Source organism: Cervus elaphus, chromosome 9, assembly GCF_910594005.1.
Source record: "Cervus elaphus chromosome 9, mCerEla1.1, whole genome shotgun sequence".
Classification (NCBI taxonomy): Eukaryota; Metazoa; Chordata; class Mammalia; order Artiodactyla; family Cervidae; genus Cervus; species Cervus elaphus.
The window spans coordinates 18,792,780-18,805,293 of record NC_057823.1 but is presented as its reverse complement, the minus strand read 5'-3'; the positions used below and the strand labels follow the sequence as shown (position 1 = coordinate 18,805,293).

Below are 12,514 nucleotides of genomic sequence, written 5' to 3'. Positions count from 1 at the left end.
TCTTTTTTTTCTGAACCATTTGAGAGTAAGTTGCAGATATTACCTTCCTTAACCCCTACATACTTCATTTGATGTTTATTACCTAAAGCCAAGGACATTCTATTACATCACTTCTGTAAAAGGATCAAAATTAATATTGATACAGTATCACTGTGGAACTGATAGACTCTTTTCAATCTTCCCCAACTGTCCCAATAATTTATTTTATTACAAAAGAAAATCCAGGAGTAATTTTGATCATTTTGTTAAGCCAGGTTTTTCTTCCATGAAGCTACCATTTTTCTTTTTTTGGACAAGTATGCTGCGGAGAGATACTTGCAGACCATAGAAATACCCCATTACTTTTCAAGCTTCCAACCATCACTTTTAGCGTTCATTGATGGCTCTTGTCAGAATCAATTATTTTGGAGATTAGCAAATGGTGATTTTTCTACTTCCACTCCAATGCTTTTAAGAAAAGTCAGAGGTTGACTTTCATTTTTTACATCCTGGTATTTTTTTTGGGGGGGGAGGGAGGGAGCTTATAGAAGAAATAGTGAGTTTTTTTTTTCCTGGAAGTGAAGGTGTCTTCATTTTCTCCCAATAAGTCACAACTACAATGATTCTTCTGACTTTATGCCTAACTTTATGTGGAGGTCTTGCATCCTGAAGGATTTCCAGAGGGCAGTATGTCCCTTGGAATTTTAGCAAATGCCACCTGCCTGAAATTGTTGGTGGCTTTTCAATCAGTTCAGTTCAGTTGCTCAGTTGTGTCCGATTCTTTGCGACCCCATGGACTGTAGCACGCCTGCCTCCTCTGTCCGTGGGATTTTCCAGGCAAGAATACTGGAGTGGGTAGCCATTCCCTTCTCCAGGGGATCTTCCTGACCCAGGGATCCAATCTGGGTCTCCTACATTGCAGGCAGATTCTTTATTGTCTGAGCCACCAGGGAAGCCGACCCTTCGATATAAACCCTTTAATGCATCCCTGTTGCTTTTAGGATAAAGGGTGTGTTGAAGACAACCCTTACATGGTATATCCCTTCTAGTCTCGCCTACCAGCCCAGCCTCCCTCTTTTCTTTCTTTGCTCCAGCTACATTGCCTGGCTCAGCTGTGAGGACCCTGGCCTGTCCTCTGGGCCTTTGCACATGCTGTTCCCTCCACCTGGAACACTTTCTTGATGCTTCCCTGGGCTGGCTCTGCCTCCTCAGATTTCAGTTCAAAATCGCCTCTTTGGAGAATCCTCTGCCTCTCCCCGCCCCACCTTATAAAACATCTGATGTGTAACTTAATGGCTTTCTCCCCATGCTGGGTTGTGAGGTCTACAAGGAAACGAATGGTATTTATTTGGCTCCCTGCAAATCCCCACTGCTTACTGCATGTTGATTTTTCTACTCAACAAATATTTATTAAGCAATGGATATGTCAGTCACTGGGTGTAAAATACTGAACATGATGGACAGGATTTCTGCCTTCCTGGGAAGGGGTGAATACATACAATAAGTCAGAATTTCAAGACACCAGTGTGTTGTCCGGAACAGGAGCAGATGGAGCAAGGGAGAGGGAGTGTTTGCAAAGTGTGGTCAGGGAAGGCTCATTGGAACAGACAAGTGGAGCCAGACACCAGAGGGACGGGGAGGCAGGAATAGATTTGAGTTAGAAGAACAGTGGGCCCAGCTACTGGCAAACTAATATTTGTTTAATAGATGAAAGAAAGAATGAATGCCTTCAGCCGACCGTTGTGCTGGGTGCTTTGGCATGCTTTATTTCCCCTGTGAGACTGTGTGTGTGCATGTGCATGCGTGCTCAGTCATGTGTCTGTGTGTGTGTTTGTGTGTGTGTACGCACACCAGCTCAGTCATGTCAAACTCTTTGTGACTCCATGGACTGTAGCTTGCCAGGCTCCTCTATCCATGGGATTTCCCAGGCAAGAATACTGGAGTGGGTTGCCATTTCCTCCTCCAGGGGATCTTCCTGACCCAGGGATCGAATCCAGTTCTCCTGCATTGGTGGGCAAATTCTTTAGCACTGAGCCACCTGGGAAGCCCTTACAAGTCACCAAATCTGACCTGCAGGTATCCTTACATGCATCATACAGATGAGGCTCATCGACAGACAGTAAAATTACTCATTCAAGGCCGCACCGGAAGTCCTAAGTGGAGCGACCAGATTCTCACTCGGTTCTGGCTTTTCTGTATTTAAGGCCCCTCTTCGGCAAGGCGGGGTGGCCGCAGTCGTTTGACCGACATTCAAACACACATGGACTCTGGGTCTGCGTATTGAAAATGGGGTGTGTCCACCTGTGTCCCACGCAAGATCTCCAGCGCCTGGTTTGCACTTTTTTTTGAGAGTTTCTACACTTTCTCCAAGGGGTCATTTCTCCACCTTGAACCACGCATCGTGCGCAGGGGCCCAGGCTACCGAATACTTGAGCGCACGCGGCAGGCGCGTGCACGTGGCTGTCCCCAGGGGCCTGGCTCTGGGCGGCGGCGCCCTCCGGGGTAGGACATCTGGGGCGCTCGAGGGCCATCCTCACTGGCCAGACTGTGACGAGGGGGAGGTGAACGCAGCACTTAAGGGAGTACCAAAAAGCCGAGGAACTACGATAAACAAGATTTTAATGCAATATTTAAAAAAAAATGAATTTTCCAAAGTCCCACGAAGAACAAACTAGCAAAATGTTTTAAACACGGGATCCGACTTGCTGAGTTGGTCAATCTGGGGCGCTCCCGGGCTCTGAGACAGGAGCCCTGGGGCTGTACGGGGCACTGGGGCTGGGCAGGGATCTGGGGCGCCCCCTCGGCTAGGGCGCGACGGGGGCCTCCGGCGCGGGGCCCAGGATAGGGAGACTGGCGGGCGGGCGGGCGGGGCGGCGCCTCCCCCCTGCCCGTCCTCCTTCCACCCCTCTCGGGCCTCTGTCGGGCGCCGAGTCCCTTCCGAGCCCAGATCCGCGCCGCCTTTTCCCGCGGCCCGAACGGGGCCCAGCTGACGGGCCGCGTTGTTTACGGGCCGAGCAGCCCTGGCTCCCGCCGCCCGCCCGCCACCCGCCAGCCCAGGTGCCCGCCCGCCTGTCCGCACGTCCGTTTGTCCGCGCGTCCGAAGATCGGAGCTCCAGAGCGCTCGGGGCCAAGAGCCTAGAGTCAGGGGGGCACAGCGCGGGGCTCTGGGCCCTAAGATCGTTGGGACGGGGGCCCGGGCCGCGGGAGCCCGGAGTCGGGACCGTCTCCACCCCGCCGCACTGCCGGATTCGTAGCGGCGGAGGCCGCGCGCCCCTCCCGGGGCCGTTTCTAGAGCCCTCCCGGGCGCAGGCTGCGGACCTTGGGCGGCCTGCGTGGAAGAGAAGGACGCGCGACCCCCAGCGCCTCTGGGGCGGCCGTTTCGGAGCATGCACCCCGCCGGCCAGCGCCTCGCGCTCTGAAATTTCGGCACCCCGCGCTCCCGCAGCCATGGGCGCCGGGGGCCGGCGGGGGTCGGCAGCCGTGCTGCTGATGGTGGTCGTCGCCGCGCTGCTGGTGGGCGCCGCGGGCCACCTGTACCCTGGAGAGGGTGAGTCTGGGGGGTCCCGGGGTGGGCGGGAAGCCGCGCGGGTGGGGAGGGGACCCTTTGCCAAAATGGAACCACCCCCCGTTGTGGACGGAGTGCCGTCCTCCGTCGGAGGGCGGGTGGCCCGCACGGTTTCTCCGGCCTCGCGGGGGGCGGGAAGCCGCTGACCTTGGCCTTTGCCCGCTTGGGCTCGAGGCTCCACGACCCGCAAGCGGGCCCCGGGCTGGAGGAACCTTGCCCTAGTGCCCGCCCCTCCGCGGGCGCCTCTCCCGAGAGCGCTCCTCGAACCCCCGTGTCTGGGCCTCTCCGAGCCCACCACCTGGCTCCAGAGACGGGACACGCGTCCTCTCTGGGTCGCCTCCGAGAAGTGGGGTCATCGGACACTCTCGGACAGCCAGATGCCCCGGGCACAGACGGTTTGGAGTGACTGACTGAAGGCAGGGTGGTCCCTTGGGATCCCAGCAGCTTGGTGACGCTCCCCCAGGGGGCGAGGAATTGTAGAACCCGCCTCTTTCTTTCTGGTATCTAGACCCACGGCTACCCCTGACTTCAGTTCCATGTTTATACTCTGGAATTCTGTTTCCAGATGTCGGAGGCAAGCTCTAGCCCTTGGCAACAGCGCAACTGTAACAGCAGTAATGTCGGCTTTTATGATTATTATAGCTAGGGTTACCAGATGCCTTGGGCTGGCCGGTCTTAACTCTCCGGATCTCTGCTGCAGCCCGTGGAGGCCGATACTGTTGTTGGTCCATTTCACAGAGGCGTAAACTGAGGCTCAGGAAGGACACAGAATTCACTTGCCCCACAATCAGAGCTAGAGAGAAGACAAACCTCTCCGGTGGTGCCAGGGCCCAGGGCTCTGCCCAGCTGCCGACGCCCCAGGAGCCCCTGGTAACCTCCTTCCTCCACCCCTTTACCTGTCGGCTGGGCAGGTCTCTAACCTGGGGTCAGCCCAGCACCCCGCCCCCTACCTCCCTCCTCAAGTCTCCCTCATGAGTGTCCCTGGGCTGGGGAGAGGGGGCAAGTCCCAGCATTTTCCCTGGGCTTGACAGCAGGTCTTTCTGGCTGCAGGTCAAGGATGGAAAATCCTTGAAGAGAATGTAACTGGGGTTTCCCACCATGATGGCGGAGGCCCTGCTTTCAAAATATGTGTTGGGTTACTTCTTCAGATTTCTCCATAAAAGGAAATCAGTCCCGATGAGGAAGGGGTCAGGCAGGGAAGGAGCAGAAGTTCCTGAGTTGCCTGTAGGTGAGTGGGGATGCACGAGAGAGCACTTGGGGGCTCTGGAGTTGACAAACCGGGTTTGTGGAGCACCTCTGCCAATTAGGCAAGGTCTCCAGGCGCCCGAGTGCCTGGTATACAGTGGGTGCTCCTCCAAGGAAGGAGAACAGTGGATTTAGGCTCTTGTTTATAAAAAGACAAAAACCCAGACCAGCTGTTAGATCTGTATCAGGCTTTGCACGCCCATGCGCATGTGTGTCTGTGTGTGCGTGCACACCTGTATATGTATGTGGTTCCTTGCTCCTCTGTTCCTGGTAGCTTTAGTAATTAATGGTGGATTTGTGCCTGGGCTGGCTTTCCTGGTGGCTCAGATGGTAAAGAATCTGCCTGGAGGAACCTGGGTTTCATCCCTGGATCGGGACGATCCCCTGGAGAGGGGAATGGCTATCCACTCCAGTGTTCTTGCCTGGAGAATCTCATGGACAGAGGAGCCTGGTGGGCTACAGTCCGTGGGGTCCCAAAGAGTCCGATAGGACTGAACGACTTTCACTTTCAGGGGTCAGTGGATGGATTTACCACTTCTTACATGTATATAGCTTCCACGAGGGAGAGGCTTATGTTTCTCTTGTTCACTGCCACAGTTCCAGAGCCTAGAGCAGTCCCTGACACCCAGTAGATGTTTGATAAATTTATTTATTTTGACTGTGCTGGGTCTTCATTGCTGTGCTGGGCTTTTCTCTAGGTGTGATGATCGAGGCTACTCTCTAGTTGCTGTGCACGGGCTTCTCATTCCGGTGGCTTCTCTTATTGTGGAGCCCGGGCCCTAGGGCACGCGGGCTTCAGTAGTTGTGGCACGTGTGCTCAATACTTGTGGCTCCCTGGCCCTAGAGCACAGGCTCAGTAGCTGTGGCACTCGGGCTTAGCTGCTCTGCAGCACGTGGGATCTTCCCGCACCAGAGGTCGAACCCCTGTCCTCAGCATTGGCAGGCGGATTCGTCACCCTTGGACCACCAGGGAAGTCCTAAATATTTGTTCTAGATTCAACTCCTATCCTTCCTGTTCTCCGTAGGAGTCCAAGTCATGTCTCCTTTATTCTTTTTTTTTTTTTCTCTTTTTATTTATTTATTTATTTTTATTAGTTGGAGGCTAATTACTTCACAACATTTCAGTAAAACCTAACTGACACAAATATAAGCAAAGGCTCCGCAGGTGCTATCCTACACACTCTGCATTGATAATCTCGATTAATGCTCACCACAGCACTCTGAGGCAAGGTTTATTATCCATTTCGAAGGTGAGGAACTTGGATGAGGTGGCAGTGCTGAGATGAGAACCCCAGTTTGTTAATAAAAGGTTTCTTAACAGAAGGTTCTTCTTGGGACTCTGAGCCTCCCCGCCCCAACTCCTGTGGTATAAAGGTTAACAAAATACTCTCAAATAAATGACATGTGATGCTCTTCGGAGGTTTGGGGAGGGGCGAGGAACTTTCCGGATTGTTGGTTAATCTCCAGCAGCAAGCAGTGTGGCATTCTGTCTGGGGTGGGGGTGGGGTCAAGGGAGATCAGTGGGATTTTGAAGGACTGAGGACTCTATCCTCGACATCACGTGGGATGTGCCAGCCCACTTCATCCCCGCTGTGGAGTCTCTGTGGCTTGGCTGAACTGGGCAGTGGTTTTCCCTCCCATGTCTCCTTGGGTTGACCCACTCTGGCCCGAGATGACCCAGAAGCACCGCGAAGTCAGAGAATGAAGGCAAAGTGGGATTAATTATAGTGGAAACCGAATCTTGGCGGGGGCAGTGAATTGATGAGTTGAGGTGCTAGATGTTGCTTTTGGATCCCCCTTACCTCTCGAGGGTGGAATCTGATGTTTCTCTTGTGGGTTTTCTGGTGCACTTTGGGACCCTCAGAGCAGAACTTCTGCTCTCTGGGTCAGTTCTATGAAGTTCTTCCTAGTCTTTGCTTCCTTCCTGATGACCTGACCCTCGACCCTGCCCTGCTCATTCATAGAGGTCACTGGGGGCGAGCCTCACCCCACTTCCTCGTTGAAATCCTTTATTTTTTGGCTAGAATAGACCTTCTCGATTTCCGTGCTCTTGATCTATGAGGTTGGATGGTTCTTGGTTGCAGGGGGCTGTCTTGTGTATCTTAAGATGTTGCGCACCGTCCGTGGTCTCTGACCTGTAGCAATGCTCCTCTCCAAGTCATGACCACCAAAAATGTCTCCACCAACTGTCCTCGGAGTTGAGAACCACTGCTTTTGGTGCTAGTGGTAAAGAACCTACCTGCCAATGCAGGAGACACATATGAGATGTGGGTTCAATCCCTAGGTCAGGAAGATCCCCTGGAGGAAGGCATGGCAACCTGCTCCAGTATGCTTGCCTGGGAAATCCCATGGACAGAAGATGCTGGCAAGCTACAGTCGATGGGGTCATAAACAGTCAGACACGACTGAAGTGACTTAGTATGCAGGACACTTATCCACTTAGGTCCCCTCCTCTCTCCCCTCTGTTCAGGGATCTCCATCCGCCCAGGAGCCTTTTCTTTTCAGCCTATAAACACTCAATACTCCCCAGGGCCTGGCTACCCACCACCCACCTTTTGCCTTCCTCTGTCAAGCCTCCCCCAACCGCTGTTGGGCACTCATCACCCTTGCTCTCTCACCTTTCACCCACTGCTCTACCCACAGCATCTGGCTTGTGTCTCCATTGCTTCGCCCATGGTGCTAGCAAAAGTCCTTCCTCACCTCCCAATGGCAGCCTCACCCTAGTTGATGTCTCTGGGTTTTGCCTCCCCTCTCCTGATGAGTTTTCACCTGAACCTGGCTCCTCCCATCCTCTCTCTTCTTTTCCTCTGCTCCTTTTCCGGGCTGTTATTATCTTTAGTCTTCATCGAGGGCCATTCCCTACTCTGACTCTCTCTCTCACGCTCACTTTTTAATTTATATGCGGTCAAAGTCTTTAGAACAGGGGTCAAACCCTGCCCGCCCACGCCTGTTTTTGTAAATAAAGTTTTATTGGCATGCCGCCATGCCCATCGGTTCACGCATCCTCTAAGGCTGCTTTTGTGCTCTAAGGGCAGAGTTGAACGGTTGCGATCGCGTGGCTCCCAACAATATTTACACTTGGGCCCTTTCCAGAGAAAGTTTGCCGACTCTGGATTTAGAACAAACTCCTCAAGGATCGTTATGACATGCCTCATAGCTTGTGTGGTCTCTGGTTCGACTTTGAATGAATCAAGTTAAATGAAATTCCCGGGAAAAACACCATGTTTTCCCCTTTACAGAGAAAGCCTTATTAAAGAAACTGATACCATTTGCTGTGCTGAATGTATGGGTTCTGATGGTGAGAAAATAACTGATGTTCCTTCTTTGGGTGTGTGTGTGAATGAGAGATCTTTGGATTTATTTGTTTAAACGGTCTTCTTGGCATTGAATGAGGACTCTGTGCTATCCGCCCTGTCTCTAGTGCCAAGAGAAAGTGGTATCTGCTGGGAGATACCACTTGAGGGGCCTCTTGAGAACCCCTTATGTAAATTTCTATGAAGAACACAGTGGGAGTGACTTGGTTTATGTTTTGCAATTGGACCATATTTATGGTTTTTAAGTTAAAATAATAACTGCATTCTCATTGCAAAAAAAAATTGCACAAGTTTAGAGGGGGAAAAATAAAAGTTCCCTTTTGCCCCTAAAACCATTGTGTTTCTGTCTTGGGAGATGACTATGCTTTGTTTGGACTTCCCAGGTGGCTCAGTGGCAAAGAATGCACCTGCCAATGCAGGAGACGCAGATTTGATCCCTGGGTCCGGAAGATGCCCTGGAGAAGGAAATGGCAACCTACTCCAGTATTCTTGGCTAGATAATCCCACGGACAGAGGAGCCTGGCAGGTTACAGTCCCCTGGGGTCACAAAGAGTCAGATATGACTGAGCTTACACATGCACACATGCACACACACACATACACAGGGGCGTGTGCTATTTTGGTGTGTATCTTTTTGTTTTGTTTTAAATATTTATTTATTTATTTGGCTGCTTCAGGTCTTAGTTGTGGTGCATGGGCTTCTCTCTAGTTGTGGCAGGTGGGCTCCAGAGCCGGGGGGTTCAGTGGTTGTGGCACATGGGCATGGTTGCCCAGCAGCATGTGGGATCTTAGTTCTCCCGACCAGGGATCAAACCTGCATCCCCTGCATTGGAAGGCAGATTCTTAACCAGTGGACCTCCAGGGAAGTCCCTGTTTGGTGTGGATCTTTAAATATTTTTATTATTAAAATGGTGGTACAGTAAATCTGACCTTTTTTGTGTGTGTACAGTTTTTGCAGTTTAACCCCTGCATAGAATTGTGTAGCTGTCCCCATAGTTAGGACACAGAAGTGTCCCATCTACCACCACCCAAACTCCTTCTAGCCACCCCTTTGTCATTATGCTGTCCCTACCTCAAAGCCCTGGCAACACTTGGCATCCCTATAGTTTTCGCTAGACTTTTAAAAGTGTCTTAATTCCTGCGACTTCCCTGGTGGTCCAGTGTCTAGGACTCCATAGTCCCAGTGCAAGGGGCCTGGGTTTGATCCCTGGTCAGGGACTTAAGATCCTGCATGCTGTAACCAAACATCCCACAAGCCACAATTAAGACCCAGGGCAGCCAAATAAATGAATAAATATTTTTAATAAGTATATTATAATTGAGTCAATAGTCTTAAGCTTGAAAACTTCAGTGCTCATAAGATTCTCATTTTTTCTGGATTCCATATTTGTGAATTCAACTATTTGTGAAAATTTATTTGGCTTCCCTGGTGGCTCGGATGGTAAAGAATCCACCTGCAATGTGGGAGACCTGAGTTCAATCCCTGAGTTGGGAAGATCTGGAGGAGGGCATGGCAACCCACTCCAGTATTCTTGTCTGGAGAATCTCCATGGACAGAGGAGCCTGGCGGGCTATAGTCCATGGGGTCGCAAAGAGTCAGACACAACTGAGTGACTAAGCACAGTATAGCACATTTGTAATTCCAAAATAAATACTCAGAGCTTTAATGGTTATTCCTGGCCATGCACCAGAAGGCACAAGTGGCAAAAAATTGGGATCATCTGACAGGCATGTTCCAGCTCAGATCAAACAAGGTGACATCTTGCCTTCTCGTTGCATCTCTCCTGTTGTGGATTCATAAATCCCCAAGGATTACAACATCCTTAAAATTTTTTTAATTGAAGTATACTTGGTTCACAATGCTGTGTTAGTTTCCGTGTACAGCAAAGTAATTCAGTTCTATATACGTGCACATTTGTTGTTCAGTCACTCCATCGTGTCCAACTCTTTGCAACCCCATGGACTGTAGCCCACTAGGCTCCTCTGTCCGTGGGATTTCCCAGGCAAGAATCCTGGAGTGGGTTGCCATTTCCTCCTCCAGGGGATCTTCCTGACCCGGGGATCAAACCCGCATCTCCTGCATTGGCAGGTGGATTCTTTACCGCTGAGCCAGCTGGGAAGCCCTTGAGAGATGAGAGATGGCAGAGAGCCCCTGGCCTGTGTTTCAAGGAGTAGGGAGGTCCTCCTGTGTTCTGCTGACCCCGGCGCTGAGCCATTCCCCAGTGGCCATCGGGGCTTCTAGAAACCTATTTTGTTTCCAGCAGCGTGAGGTTTGTTCTGTGTTGCCCAGTGCAGACTGGTTATGAGTTCCATTTGGAGTTCGAGGCAGACTGAGGATTAAAATTTGATGTCAAATTGGAGCCTTTCTTTCAATTTGTTCAGGGGATGGGGTCCCATCAGGATGAGAAGGTACCTTCTGTTCCGTGTTCAGGAAGAGCAGGCTGTTGCCAGGAGGTGTTCGCTTCTCTCCCATGCCTTTGTGAGAAGGTGGAAAACATAGGTACTTTGGAAAAACTGTGTTTTATATTAAGAGTGTGGGAAAAGGTAGTGGTTGGACACAAAGGGATAAAGAAAGCAGGGCGCCCCCTGTTTTCTGATGGCCTGTCTGTGACTTCTCGTTGCTCATCTGTTTTCAACCATGGATCTGGTTTCCTTGCAGGAGGTCAGAAAACGGATAAATTCTCACTGAGACTTTTCTTCCTAATTATATTCAGTTACACGGTATTGAAGACATCTGCTACTTTTTTTGTCCTTGTTGTTGTTGCAAGACTTCTCTTGGTTTTCTTTTTGAAAAATTTGTTATTTATTTTTGACTGCACTGGGTCTTCATTGTTGCATGTGGGCTACTCTCTAGTTGCCGTGCGCTGACCTCTCATCGAAGCAGCTTCTCTGGTTGCGGAGCACAGGCTCTGGGGTGTGCAAGCTTCTGCAGTTGCAACGCTCGGGTTCAGTAGTTGCTGCACGGCACGTGGGATCTTCCCGGACCAGGGATCAAATCTGGGTCCCCTGCATTGGCAGGCTGATTCCAAGAAAGTCCCAAGACTTCTCTTGGTATTTTTTCCAGTGTCTTTTGTGGCATCATCTGTATACAGGAGGCAGGACTCTTGAAATGGCATGGAAGCCCCTTGTAATCTTGTGGTTTGATGGGTGATGTCCTTGAGGTGGTCTATACAGAGGTATGGAATTGACTGGAGGGATTTAGCCTAGCTGTTCTGTAGCTTTCAGAGAAGCTTGTGGAAGATACGGGTGTCAGGGTGACTGTGGGTCTTTGGTCCTCTCTCTGGTTCCCTGGTCTTAAATACTGTGCTCTGCAGACCTCCCATACCCCTTCCATCCTTTTATCCTCCTGGTTTTATCACATACTGTTATCACTTCTGCCTGCATCCACCCCTCTCCCCAAGCTCCGAACACCCACTGGATCCACATCCCAGAGCATCCCAAAGGCCCCCCCAGACTCATTGTGCCCCAGTCTGAGCCTGCTGTCCTTGTCACTGGTTCTATCTGGCCCTCTCCAGGTTCGTCAACAATGGTGCCTCACCCCCCGCCCCCACCCCATCTCCCTGGGGACCGAGTCCCCACTGATGCTGGTTCCTTAGATGACTCTGTGGTCTTGTCTGTTTCCTTTTGCACCCACCCACCCCATGACAGGCCCACTAGGCCAAGCCACAGAGGTGGTTCCAGAGTGCCCTGTCCAGTACCTTCTCTCCCCTACTACCAAAGAGACTTTTCTACTTGCTGCTTCCGTCCGTCTACAGCTGCCAGCTCAATCAACCCATCCCCCTGGCAATTGAGCCTGGCCTTAGCTGGGCAGAGTGTGGTCTCAGTTCCTGACTTCATGACTGCACTTCCTTGGGGTTCTCTCTTCTTTATGTGCTTGCGTTTGCTTCCTGTGCCCCAAGGACCTTTCTTCCTTCTTTTCCCCCATGGATTCCTACTTTTTCCTCATGGAACTGGGTCAGAGGCCTCTTTCCTCCCCTCTCTGGCTTCATCGCCCACCCCGTTCTCCTTCCCTTTCCGCACAGACTGGGTGTATCTGTCTGGGTCCCCACAGACACTGGTCTGCCCAGTGGAGATGCGTTCTAGCGAAATGCTGACTACACGGTAAATGAAACCGTACTCTAAGTGTGGATCGGAGAAGGGCTTGATGCATGTTTGTCTAAAGTAGAAAGCAGTCTATCCCAGAGTAGGCAGGTCCTGGAAAGGAGGGGAAAAGAACTGTTGTGGTCTGAATTGCCACCTCCCCGCTCCCCACTCATCGGTTGAAACCTTAACTCCTCAACGTGGCTGTATTTGGAGAGAGAGCTTTTAGGAGGTAATTAAGGTTAAATGAGGTCATAAGAGGACAGTCCTAAACTGATAGGACTGGTGGCCTCAGAAGGAGGAGGGACTTCCCTGGTGGTCCAGTGGTTAA

At 51.3% G+C, this 12,514-nt stretch overlaps 1 protein-coding gene across 4 annotated transcripts in view; it reads left to right on the top strand.

The window, feature by feature from the left end:
• The first annotated feature begins 2,924 nt into the window (after positions 1–2,924).
• Positions 2,925–12,514, top strand: part of INSR (insulin receptor) — a 141,502-nt gene continuing 131,912 nt past the window's right edge. For 2 of the 4 annotated variants that reach the window (XM_043911644.1, XM_043911642.1), the window contains exon 1: positions 2,925–3,526. In XM_043911644.1, coding sequence (XP_043767579.1) covers positions 3,427–3,526 — 100 coding nt within the window. In that variant the 5' untranslated portion in view covers positions 2,925–3,426. The remainder of the gene's footprint in view (positions 3,527–12,514) is intronic. The other 2 variants (XM_043911641.1, XM_043911643.1) reach the window with 2 other exon arrangements.